We start from the raw sequence: 13,946 nt of genomic DNA on the forward strand, positions 1-13,946 counted from the left end.
TCTAGGGGGAAAATGGTAATATTTAGAATTTTTCCACACTACATTTTAATTTTCATTTACCTTTTGACAGATGGCATTATGAAAGTATTTATTTTTATATATATATATATATATATATATATATGTAGACTCATATATGTGCTCATAAGCATTATTTCTTTTAAAAAGCTGCAATTTTAAGCTCTGAGTACTGAAAGGAATAAAATGTCACATTCAGTGAATAGCGGTATAATTCACAACACAGGAAGGACTTATTAGAGCAAGTCCTGGGCCACCAAAATGATTAGAGGGGTGGAGCACGTCTCCCATAGGGAAAGATTGAGGGAATTTTGCTTTTTCAGCCTATAAAAGAGAAGACTTAGGTATGACTTAATTGCTGCCTTCCAGTACATGAAGGAGCCTTTAAGAAAGGTGGAGAGGGATTCTATATGGTCATGTAGTGATAGGACAAAGGAGAATGGTTTCATAGTAAAAGAGTAGGTTCCTTCACCCTTCGAAGCCCATTTCAGTTCTGCACCTTTTTCCATTCCATAAAGTAATAGCATTAGTATTCTGGTTTAATACAGTAATAAAGTATATCTAGCTGGAAAAGGACCCTTAAGGCTCCTAAAACAAAAATAAACCATGTGATTAGGTGCATGATCAGATGCTCCTTGAACTCTTACCACTTCCCTGGGAAGCCTGTTGGAGCGACTTACCACCCTTCTGCTGAATAACCTTTTTCTAATACCCAATCTGAACTTCCCGACTTCACTCCATTTCCTTGGGTCACTAGTCACCAGACAGATGAGACCATCACCTCCCTCTCTGCTGATCCCCTTGAGAAAGCTGTAGACGTGATGAGGTCATCCCTCAGCCTTCTTTTCTGTAGGATGAACAAGCCCAGTGACCTCAGCTGCTCTCCTTGTCCATTTTTCCTTCAAAACCTTTCACCACCTTGGATGCCCTCCTCTGGACATGCTCCAACAGTGTGATGTCCTTATATTGTGGCTTCCAGAACTGCACACAATACTCAAGGTAAGGCTGTACCAGCACAGAGCAGAGAGAAGCAACCACCCCTTCATGGGCTGGTGATGTTGCACTTGGTGCTTCTCAGGGCATGGTTGGCCCTTTGTTGACTCTCATTCAACTTGCCAGCAACCCAAACCCCCATATCAAGATTATCAATCAAGGTTAATATTAAAAGCTTATCTAAATTGCCTTGCTGCATCTCTGATAGCAGGAATTTTTGCTGTTGTTGTTCTTGCTTCACAACCATATTACTTGAATGAATTGTTTTTAAACTAGCGGACAGCGGCTTGTGTTAAAAAACTCTTTTCAGATGCAATGTTTGATACGGGAAGTTCATCAAACCTTACAGATATCTGGGAATAACATAGGAGTGCTGTACTGCTTTTATCTGTGTTTTCTATGCATTTTTCTTCTTTCACTCCCTGCTTCTAGACTTTCCTTCCTTCTCTTCCTGGTTCTACTTTCTTTTCTGCCTGGTTCTTTATTCTTTCATCTTGCCTTTCAGCTAAACTTTCTCCATTAATTTTTCCTCATTTTACCAATACTATTTTTTTAAACTTTGTCTCTCTAAAGTAACACTCAAAATGCATTGAAAAAGATATTACCACCCAGAGCACTGAAACAGACAATGCTAACTGCATTTTGTTGAAGGAGTTTTATTAAATTTATCTTCACATGTCATTCAAATACTAGTAGAAAGATTTGGGTAACCTTACTAAAGTATTTCTTTGTTTTATATGTTATTGGTAATTTTCCAATAGTTCTGCACTACCTTTTCTGCCATGGTAAGATTCCCTGTGATCCTTTTCTTGAGTATTTGAAAGAAAAAAAAAAACTTATTGGTTTTTTTTGATATTAAGAGAAAACAGAAAATAAAAACTTGGATTTCTCATTATACACTCAACTATACCTGACTATATTATAACAGCAACAAAAGTAGATTTCTTGGTTTCTCAACAAGTGCAATGGAAGTCAGAACTGAAAGCTGAGGATGTAACTCCCCTTCTACACCTTCTTTGCATTTTCTGGTTTTATTGAATTTTCTGTTTTATTTAATCCAGTCTCTGTTATATGGGAGTGTTTTAATTGGATAGTATTACTAATCAAAATGTCTTAAACTTCAGTCTGAGTTTAGAGATGCTTTAACATTTATGCAGCCCTGGATGGAAGTTTTAATGAACTCTCCAGCACAAATACTAAGGTCTATCTATCTTTTGCAGTGACTTGAGCTTTTTTCTTCCCAGAATTTTTCATGTTTCTTCAGCAGCTGTAGAATACAGCATTTCAAGTATAATATCTAAACCCAATGCAATTAATGTAAATTGCCTTCATTCAAAACAACCAAATCATTGATGGTGAACACATATTCTTAATTTTATGTTTACCCATGTAATTTATGCTTGATTAAAAATTTTCATTTACTCTGATTATGCCACTATAATTCTGAACAATATTTACTTCCCAAATGCACAACAAGAGTATATGGAAAATGAAAGCAGAGATGAATGATGGGGGAGAAATATAGAAACATTGTGTCAACATAAAAAAAAAAAGGAATTAGAGACACCCAAAGCTCAGGTACAGATGAAGACAGCAATAGATTTGATAATAAAGAAGGGGTTCTGTAAATACCTTGGAAGCAAATGCAAAACTTTTGAAAGATTTTGTGCACTGCTCAAAAAAACTTTATTTGGCTCAGGTTTTTATTTATTTATTTATTTATTATGTTGTGTTTTGAGGACAAGGTGTAATACTGGAGGAAGCTCTGCAATGATACTGAAGGGCCACTCTCTATCTGTAATGGATCATGATAATTGGAGGAGGTTTCTAAAGACTGGAAAAGTCAATTTCCATGTCAATCCCTAAGAAGAAGGATGTAGGCACCTATAGACTTGTTTGACTCACCAAGATCATGGAGCAAATTTGCCTGGATGACATGTCCTGCATCACTAAAAACAGTGAGGATAATAAAAACTGGAACAGGCTAACAAGAGAGGAATGTCCACAGGACATGATATTTAAAAATTAACTGTGCATGATCTCAATGGTCTAACCTTGGAGTTGACCCTGCTTTGAGCAGGGAGAGTTGAATCTGTAATTTCTAGGATTGTAATGACTACAGTAAAATAAGCAGCTAACTGTGCTTGTCTAGACACACCTGTCTAAACAAATATAGAATAAACACTATTAAAACTTTTCCAGTGATTTGAGATTTGGACTTTTGACTGCAGACTACAAAGAAGTAGAAAATTAAATGTAAAGATGTCCAAAGGTTTATTAGAAAATCTAAATAAGATTATGGGTATTATTTCATGGTTAGTCTTCTTATTAGGGCATGTTTTCAGCTCAGGAAGCATTTATATATACTGTAGAATTGAAATGACAAATGTGAAATTAAATTTACTACTAAAAGGTGTGCATCCAAATATGAACAGCTGTATTAGAAACAGTAGGAGAGCTGAAATCAACTAATTAAAAATACCCCATTATTTAAATATTTTAATAAAGGTTCTGTCTGGTTTTACTTCTTAGCATTTGGACAATAACTTTGGCTCTGCAGTCTTGTATATTGCATCTTTTTTTCTTTTACTTACTGTTATAGGAGTTGGAATATAGACTATCCAGCTTTGTTTGACAGCAATATTCTCTCTGTCCATATTCACTCAGGGCAAAAGGAACTTTGTAAAGTCCAAGTTGCCAGGATGCCCTTAGAGTATTCCTCTAAGTTAATTTATGAGTTCAGAAATGCACTGGCTGTTTTTCTGACTTCCTGCTGGGGAGCTATAATCCTGCTCTGAATTTAGTATCTCACCAGAGAAATCAGGACACAAGCAGGGAATAGATTACCCTTGGTTTGCAGCCTTATGCAGAATTCAGATGCAAAAATACTTGCTCACTGGAAAGTTCTGAATTATTCTCTGTATTTTAATCTAAACTTTAGGATCATATTTTTATTTTCATGCATTAAATGAAAACCTATTTCTGAGACCAAAATCTCAATGAAGAATAACTATTTTAAGCTGTAATTGTTATCCAAAACCAAGTATAGTTTCATAAGTACCTGCTGCTTTAATACCGGACAATCTTACAGAATTATAGAAATTATAATTTAATTATAATTTTTATCCCAATAATTATAATTAAAAGTAAATAAGATTTTTTTTAGTTCATTGAAAGGCACAGCTCATAGGAAGAAAGTGTTCAGTATTCTACTATGTGTCTGAGAGACTCTGTACTTATCAGACTTATCAGAGGATCAGGATCTTAAGCTAGAAATGTTGCTGTGTTCAGTGTAGCTATGCAGCATCCCTTTTCAGAAATTTCCATTCTCTTCACATCACAGCAGGGAGAATTGTTAGTCACACTCACCATCAGTTTGCTAGTTGAGTGCTCCTTGAACTTTTGAAATCTGTACAAAAAACCCTCGCCTTCAAAGCCCCAACCTTCAAACCCACCTTTTTCAGCCACTTACACTTGTGTTTAAAGAAAGAGGAAAGAATAAGGGGCAACAAGAAACACTGTTCTAAGAAATACACATACCTAACATTGTAATTTCAATGTTTTATGCCTATGTCCTACCTGTGTGCAGGTATCTTGCGATCCCCAGCAATCAGGATAACATCACAGAGCTGCTGCTGCTTCAAGTAGCTCTCCATTTTCCTGAAGGTTTGCTCTGCGTGGTGAACAGCCTGGTAGAACTCCTCAGAGCTACATGAATCCATGTCACAGTGGGGTGGCAAGGGGTGGCTGGCTCCTGACAGTCTGTAAACAAGAGAAACTCCAGGTTGGTTAAGATATGACCAAGTGTTGATTCCATCACAGCATCTACAATCTGATACAAGTAAATCAATGCATTCTTTTCCTGTTCTCATCACTGTAAGTTCAAGACAGAAAAATCTTACTGCATTTGGAGAAAAATGGAAAAAGCAATCCTATGTTTCCACTGATTCTGAGCATCTATTCTAGTTCACTTTCTCAAATTCACATTCATTTTGCACCCCTTGGGAAAGAAAAATAAAACTCTAATTTGACTTGATTTTTAATGAATTCTGATTATTTTCACAATGAAAAATTACATGTCTACTTTTTAACCAAAATACTTATTAATAAAAACTGAATTTAGCCTGCAAATATAATGATGTCTATATTTAAAAGGAAAAAAAAAAAAAAAAAACAGAAGAAATTTTTTTTCATTATCTAGCCATTTATTCCTAGTTTGAAATTTCTCAGTTCAGTGTTGCAGTGTAAAATCAAAGTATCAGGAAGCACTAGTTTTTGAAAAAACTAGGAAACTCTGCTGGAATTTCTAAATAGTTCTCAACACAGATGATACCCTCTTCTTTTACAAATATGTAATGAGATGGATTCAAATTAAAGCCTCAAGATTATATATATGACTTGCAGTGCTGAAAATGAAGTATTTCACAGATTAAGCTAATTTTCTTTCTTCAATAGATATATACAAAAGAGTTTACATAATCAATAGAAGAGCAATAGACCTATCTTAGTCCAGCATATGAAACAATATTATAAATTAATTCAAACCAATCTCATTGTATATATTCTATTGAAATATACATATTAAGGAGCACATAAAAATGTTTTTATTTACAGCAATAATACAACAGTTTCCTTACTCAGGGTTTGAATTCAGTAGGTATTACATTCAAAAAAATGATACTGAAAGATGTGTAAGAAAATGCAGTCAACATTCCTGGTGCTGGGGAAAAAAATGAAAATTTCATAAATATAATAATTCTTAAAAATCAGAATGAAATGCAGTTATAAAATAAAAATAATAAAAAAACCCAAATTCTTGAGACATGCTAGTGATTTCCTTTTGAATTATGTTTTGTATAAAAGTGTTCCAGAGAGTCTCCTACAGACACTGTACAGGGCTCAGAAAGTTTAAGGAAGAAGGGCAGGTCCATCTTTCTGTCACAGAAATCACTAGGTTTCACAGCACTCCTTTAAAGTATCTGGAATCCTGCAGAATTGAAGGTGACATGCAGGTAATTTCACAGAGAACCAACGCAGCTACTTCTGCATCTTGCTCGCCCACTACCTCTTCTGTGCCATGTACAGGTACTAACTTAACAGAATGAGATATGATTTAAAATTAAGTAACTTCACTTTACTTAAACTTAAATTAAAATAAGTAATAGCAAAAAAATTATCAGTTGGTTTAAATTACTTGATATTGTTATTTTTATGCTGCAAAGGTTTTAATATGCCTGAGACTGTCTATAGGAAACTGAACTAGCAAAATGTTATTAAATGTGATTCCTCAACAGAAACAGTTACAAAATGGTGATTTAGAAAGAAACATTTGCTTAATTCTGTTGCAGGTAATACTGTTAAATTGTCAAGTACTTTATGCCAGGTATTTCCTCCTGGACAAAACAAACACATTCATTCTGTGAGTGACATAATTTGCTTATGTGTTCCTAGCTAATCTGGACCCTGACCATGTTGATCAGAAATCCAAGTTTATTTTCACATCTTTGGTTGATGAACTGATGCTTTCTCACAAAACTCTACTGACAAAGTTAAGCCCATTGGAATGGGCAGTGGGCAGATATTTCAGCCCTTTTTTTTTCTTTTTATTTTCCATTTTACATTTGTAGCCATACACAGATTTCTTTAGTTTTATTGCCAGAGAATTAGAATGTCAAGTAATTTAGAAGAAATAAATTTATGCCTAATAAATGAGGTTGATAGGTTTAAACAGACATATTTCTTCCTCTCCTCTGGGGAATTTACAAGTGACAACAGCAGTTCTGAGAAAAGAAAGTAAGAAGAATGAGCAGATCTTAATGGGTTCATACTGTTTGTTAGTTCAGAAGGTAGGTCTAGGTCAGCAGATAGGATACTAGTCCTCTTAAATTTCAGCAGATAGGATACTAGTCCTGAATCTTTTTGACTATTCAAAATGCTGTCTTTTCCAGGTCAGAAAAAGAGAACTATCCTGATTTATGCTGGTCCTGTGAAGTAAGATTGCACTGTAATTAGCTTAGCCTATTTTGTTCTTGAATTGCTAGGCAGTGTTTGCCACAAATTTTCCTCTTTTTCCTGCTAGCCATTTATAAGCAACAGTTTCTACCCACTAGCTCAGTGTATCTGTCACTTAGTAAGTCAATAAATGACTGTTCAAAAGCAAGCCACCAAGACCAAAAATATTTTAAATATTATAATGAAGAATAGCAAGCAATAAGCTTGGTAGAAGACAATAAGGTAATCTTTTATTTATTTTCTAAGAAAGCCCAGATATAAAGCTTGCTACTTATCCTATTCAGGAGCTATCTCTGTTTCATTACAAATGCTCTGTCTGCATAATCAATGCTTGAAATTCAGATAGCAACTTGTTAAAGTAGGAATAAGTTAAAGCAATTACCATTTATTACCAATTACCAGTTTGTGAAAGGCATATATTGGTACTCAGGGCCAATTAGCAATACAAAAATCACATTTTCTCTTTGCATATATTGCTCTTGTTTAGGTGCAAACAAATAAAACCACAAATGGAGTAAGAGGCTTTGTAATTGCATTCAGCAGCAACTCAAACACAAACTTGACTGAAAATTCCTAAGTCTTTCAAAACCCTTTTTAGCATTTGTGTACCTCAAAATCCTGTAATCATTGAACTGGACAGACTCCAGGTGGACTTTTTCAATAATCTTCCTCAGCTGGCAAATGCAAAGCCTGAACTCAGGGTGGAAATTTCAAACATTTGGGAGTTGTCCAGCCAAAAATACTTTAAATGACTTAGTTAATAGCACAGAAATAAGGAAATCAAACCTTTCTCAAGATTACAGCAATGCTACTGAAGGGTGACTGCAGCATAAGAATACTAAAAGGCTCACAAAAATTATCAACATTACAAATAACCAATAATCTTATAAGTTTTTTTATGAAATGGCAAACCAGAGTGCATATTGCATAATAATTAAAAAAAAAAAGAAAAAAAAAAAGGAAAAACTCCCCCTTAGCAAATTTGTACAGATGACTATTTTCAGTGCTAAGAATAGCATCCTTCTCTTAAAAGAGAAATTATTAAAGAGCCTGAAGGTGTAGAGAAAAATCCAGTCTCTGAGCCATCACAGATATTAAAACAGTGTAAACAGAAATAAAAACCTAGAATCTAAAACATCTGACTCCAAAATGGTCCCCTTCTACAAGAAAAACCCACTGATTTGAAGAATAGAGAAATGAAAACCTTTAAGTTAATGTTGTCAAGGATTTAAAGAGAAAATACCTGGGGAAAAGGGACTTCATACACAGATTTAGCTACCTACACCTTTCTTGTTAAGTAATTAGTAAAACCAGTAGTTAAACCATATCCTGAACAAAAGAATAACAAGAAGTACTTTGAAATAGAGAATTTACATTACTTGAAATTATACCACATTTCTCTGTGCAAACAGAGGCTTAGATTTAGAAATGTTTCCATTCTAGAAATTATATTCATAGATGTGCAGAAAACAACAGATTCATATCACTGTTTATAGCAGAAAACTTTACAGAGTACTTAGGTATTTTAAATACTCAATTTAAATACTTTTTTCTTCATTTCACAAAAGGCTCTGGCCCCAAGTAAAGAACTCTTTAACCAGAAAATGTCATATAATTTCATCATTACTGGAAAATTAAATCCTGTTGTGAAAAAAACCTGTGTAACAGGTTTTTTTCAGTTTTCACTTATGCAGGATTGATAATGCAAACTTATCCAGAACCTGTTCAATTTAATTTAGTGTATATTATTTGGTACATATCCAAAACAAAATATATCCAGTTCTTCAGTGAAAGAAACATTGCTTTGCTATTTATAACTTGCAAAACCAGAAGAAGTATTCTATATGTAAGAGGGAAAAAAATCACACATTTCGTTCTCTAAAAATTACTTATTGAATACTTAGAAATCAATAGCCTGTGGAATTGCACCATCTAAGATGGACTGTCAGAAGTCATGGCTCTCATTAGTGATCACTTGCAAAATGGCAAGAGGGAGATTTATAAAGACTTTAAGAAGTTTTCTTATTGCAACAGCAAGGCTAAAGTTCTGTTTGGGAACAAAAGCTATGCTTTTCCTTCTGCTACCAGCAATCATATCTGTAACTACAGGTTCTGCCCAGAGTTACCACAGGTAGAATTGCCAGATAAAAAAAATAATCAGAATATCAAATAGGACTTTTTAATTTTACCAGATTTGCTCAGAGATATATTGATGCTGTCTCACAGACCCCTTTCCCATGTAAAAAAAAAAAAAAAAAAGAATCCACTGCATATTATAAACTCATTCTATAGATAAACCTGCATAATGTATACTGTACAGTGGTGTCTCTTCCTAAAGGCAATTTGTGAATCAAGATACTTGTAACTCATTCTTTGAACACTGTAAGGCAAAATACAGTCATAGGACATCTGTGCACCCAGCAAAAGTACAGCTGAATCCTCTACTGTTCTGTATTTCTGTACATCTTAAGAGTATTTACTGGACACAAGAAACAAAATACTAGCTACCAGTTTATTGTGTGATCCTGGATAAATTGTTTGAGGAGCTCTTCAGAAACACCGGAAGGACAATGAGAAGGGACTACTTTACCACACCACACTGCTTCTATGGAGAAGAAATAGTTCCCTTGTTGGGGAGCTGTATTGGGTTTGTGTGGCCAGGTTTTGTTAGTGTGGGTGGGGGTGGGGTACAGGAGTGGCTTCTGTGAGAAGCTGCTAGAATTTCCTCCAAAGCTAGTTCCAGGCAGCTTTAAGATGGACCTGCTGCTAGCCAAGGCTGGGCAAATCAGAAACAGTAGTAACACCTATGGTCAGTGGAGAAGGAGGGGGAGAAGGGGCTCCAGTTGCTGGAGCTGAGATTCCCCTCCAGCCTGTGGTGTAGACCATGATGAGGCAGCTGTGAACCAGCAGCCTGTGGAGGATCACGGGGATGTGTAGATCCACCTGCTGTCCATGGAGGAGCCCCACACCAGAGCAGGTGGATGCCTGAGAGGAGGCTGTGAACTTTTGTGAGCCCCATGCTGCACCAGGGTGCAGCGTTGCGTTCTTTCCCCTGGTGCCACGCAGCTCCAGAGAGCCTGGAACGGCGCTGCTTCTCAGTGGGACCCGGGGCTGCCACTTGCTCTCAGGCACTTCTGTCTTCCGCGCACTGGGGTGGGCTGGCCGTGTTCTGCTGCCATGCGCGAGGGGCAAGGCAAAGAGGGAAGGAATTGTCCACTCTGTCCACGTGGTCAGCTGGAGGGCTTTATTGTTGTGTGGAGCTGCGATGGAGAAGCGTGACTTGCTCCCCAGCCCCACATGGACGAAAATGGCCCTGAACATAGGAAGGCATGGGGTTTTATAGGGGGCGGGCCAAGGGAGGTGGAAACCCCTCTCACCCAATGGGGGCAGGCTACAAGGGAGTGACGTGGACCGGGGTAACCAACGGGGACGCGACAGGGGCGGACATGGGACTCCGGGGTGAATGGGGTTGCGGGGATGGGGTAACTGACAGGGAGGTTTCAGGAAGGAACAGGAGGTGGTTACTGGAGTGACGAGGGGAAGCTCCAATGGTAATTGACCTGGAGTGGACCACCGCGGAGGGAACAGGGGTGCACAAAGGGGTACACAGGACTGGCTAACTAACATATATCAGAACCCCTAATCTGAACTCAGCTCCAGGATACAACACCAGGGCACTGGCAGGGACCTGCAGGCCTGTGGAGAGATAAGCCCATGCTGGAGCAGATTTTCCTTCATAGGACTTGTGACCTTCTGGGGGACCCATGCTGAAGCAGCCTGTGCCTGAAGGACTGCAGCCTGTGGAAGAGTGACCTGCTTGCAGCTGCTCTTGGAGAGCCGCTGCCCATGGGAGGGACTTATAATGGAGAATTTAATGGAGAACCCTCTCCCAGGAAAGGGAGAATCAGTTCAAAACCCTCTCAGTTAGATTTTTTCTTATCTATGATCCTTCACCAGATAATGACCTAACCTAAGCTACAAGCATAGATGTCTCTACTGCCGGCGGTGATAAACCAACACATAAGAATTCTATAGCCTCCTGAAATACCAGGTTTTTTAGATTTCATTTCTTTTTAAAATGTCTCATTTTTGCCTTGTCATAAAAATAAAATGTCAAATAAAATTAATTTAATTAATGAACAATTACTAAAAAAACTCATTGTTCTGAAAGCAATTACTTGCAAAATTCAGTAACATTGATGACAAAGGCTTTAACTTCCTTCAGTCTTCCCTCATTTTTTCCAGATTTTATTACTTTTATTGATGAAATGAGTTTGTTCCATGTCCTATGCCCTAAGAACCACTTAAACTGTTAGGATGTTTGGTTCATTCTTTAAGTATTCAATTGATCTTTTATCTCTTGATACTTTTTCACCTTTTATCCTCCACAGTCTTCTAAACAACTACTTCAAGCTTCCTATTTCCTCTCCTCTTTCTCCACAGTCCAGTGCCCAGTGTTTAAAATAGCATCAGCTTTTGCTCACCTCTACTAGTATTCCTACCAATATTGTGCTCTACTTTCTGTCAATATTACTTTCAGCATTTCTCTCCAATACTTACAGCTCCCAGCAATTTAGATTCCATGGATGAACAACTAAATGGGCTCAGCAGTCCAACACATCTTAGACGGATATTAAGAAAATGGAATTTCCAAATAAAGACTGAGAGTAACCATCAACAATTACCAAGAGAATGATTTCAAACTTAAAAAAAATTAAAATATCATAATATAATACTTGCAGAAAAAAATAAGTATATGTAAAATTTGAAGTTTGTTTGTTTGGTGGTTTTAAATTAAGTCAAAGGTTGGGGGGTTGGGATGATGGGGCTTTTTTCCTCAACAGATAGAAAAATGACACATTGTAATGCTTTTATTTGACAAGGAATAAAAAGTTTCATTTTGATATTGTTTTACATTACAACTAAAAACTGTCTTCAAAGACATACCAAAATACTTATCTCATAAGGATAGCTTTTATAATTTTATTCACTTATGAATTCTCAGGAAGAAATAATGCATAAAAGTATTCTGATACAGAAGTTTCCAACTGAAAATTTACAGGTCTGTGCTACTAATGGAGATATTTACTTTCCAATTTATGTATCCTGAGAGATAAAATGAAAGATAGCCCAGACAGAAATGGTGCCATTAATGAGAAAATATAAATTTTATATAACCCTTCCAGTCTTTTTTTACTCAAGTTACGTAAAATTCCCCAAAGCATGCTTTTATTAAAGAGCAAGTTTGTGGAACTGACTCAATTTAGTTTCACATATAATAATTAAGTCAATTTGGTCTTTTAAGATTGGTTTTGTTCGCTTTATGTGTGTGTGTGTGTTTTTGCTTTAATTCAGAATTTCAGATCTTATTTTAACAGCTTTTGAGACATCTCAAAATGTGACTCAAGATCATTCAAAAATCACCATCATGGGCAAAAAAAAGTCAACTAGGTGAAAATAATTTAATTTACTAACAATCATAAGAGGCAGATAATGAGAAATAAAACACATATCTTAAAACACCTTCCCCAATAACTGCCTTTTTCTGGGCTTAACTTTACTCACAATTTCTCCACCTTCTCCCCCTCAGAAGCACAGAGAGATGGGGAATGGGGGTTGTAGTCAGTTCACCACATTTTGCTACTCCTTCCTCCTCAGGGGGAGGACTCCTTACACAGACTCACAGAATGACTAGTTTGGAAGAGACCTTCAAGATCATCAAGTTCAGCCCATTCCCTGACACCGCAACTAAACCATGGCACTGAGTGCCACATCCAGTCTTTTTTTAAACACACCCACAGATGGTGACTCCACCACCTCCCCGGGCAGACCATTCCAGAATATCATCACCCTTTCTGTAACAAACTTTTTCCTAATATCCAACCTATATTTCCCTTGACACAGCTTGAGACTGTGTCCTCTTGTTCTGTCATCTGCTGCATGGTTAAAAAGACCAACTCCCACCTGACAACAGCCACCTTTCAGGAAGTTGTAGAGAGTGATAAGGTCATGCTCTTGCCCTGCTCTAGTGTGGGTCCCTTCCATTGGGTGCAGACCTTCGAGATCTTTCATTCTGGGACCCTCAGGGCCACAAGTCCTACCAGGAAATCTGCTCCCATGTAGGTTCCTCTCTCCATGGGTCCACAGGTCCTGCCAGGAGCCTGCTCCAGCAGGCTTCCTATAGAGTCAGTCTCCTACAGGCATCCACCTGCTCTGGCCTGAGGTTCTCCACCAGCAGCAGGTGGATCTCTGCTGCATCATGAACCTCCATGGGCTGCAGGGGCACAGCTGCCTCATCATGGTCTGCACGGGAATCTCAACTCCAGTGCCTGGAGCACATCCTCCCACACCTGCACTGACCTTGACATCTTCAGGGCTGTTTCTCTCACATGTTCTCACTTTTTATTCTCCCCTGAATGTCCAAAATCTCTAAATCATGACTAAAAGATGATAAATACAAATAAACACTAAACTAAAATATTTTTTCCTGACTGAATAGCTGAGTTGCCTGATAGGATCTAAGACAATGAATATTTTGTTCTGTTATCTTCTGTTCTGCACAATATCCACCAATCAAAGAAATATTATATTTTTAATACTTTTTCAAATCTACTCATTGCTTCTTACAGTGTCTTTGAAAAGTAACTAAGATCTCATAGTGTTTCTCTTGCCATGTAAAAATACAACAATTTACTGTAGTGTAGCACAGCAGAAAATTCATACCTAAAATCATTCTCACCCTTTCTGAAACTCATTTCAACACAAAGATGATAATTTTATAAACCCTATTGCACGTTCCAAGCACTTCCTAAAATCCAGAGGAAACTGTTGACAGAAAGCTGATTTTTTAAGGTTCATCATACTGGTTGTTCCAGGCACCTGACAGCTATAGTAATAATGGTAACACTACAATCCTCTATCAC

The 13,946-nt window shown here is 37.1% G+C and overlaps 1 protein-coding gene across 1 annotated transcript in view; it reads right to left on the reverse strand.

Moving 5' to 3' along the window:
• Positions 1-13,946, reverse strand: part of KLHL1 (kelch like family member 1) — a 182,268-nt gene that overhangs the window by 119,284 nt on the left and 49,038 nt on the right. Inside the window, exon 2 of the mRNA XM_068182303.1 lies at positions 4,591-4,773. Within this exon, the coding sequence (XP_068038404.1) occupies positions 4,591-4,773 (183 nt within the window). The remainder of the gene's footprint in view (positions 1-4,590; positions 4,774-13,946) is intronic.

This window comes from Anomalospiza imberbis, chromosome 2, assembly GCF_031753505.1.
Source record: "Anomalospiza imberbis isolate Cuckoo-Finch-1a 21T00152 chromosome 2, ASM3175350v1, whole genome shotgun sequence".
Classification (NCBI taxonomy): Eukaryota; Metazoa; Chordata; class Aves; order Passeriformes; family Viduidae; genus Anomalospiza; species Anomalospiza imberbis.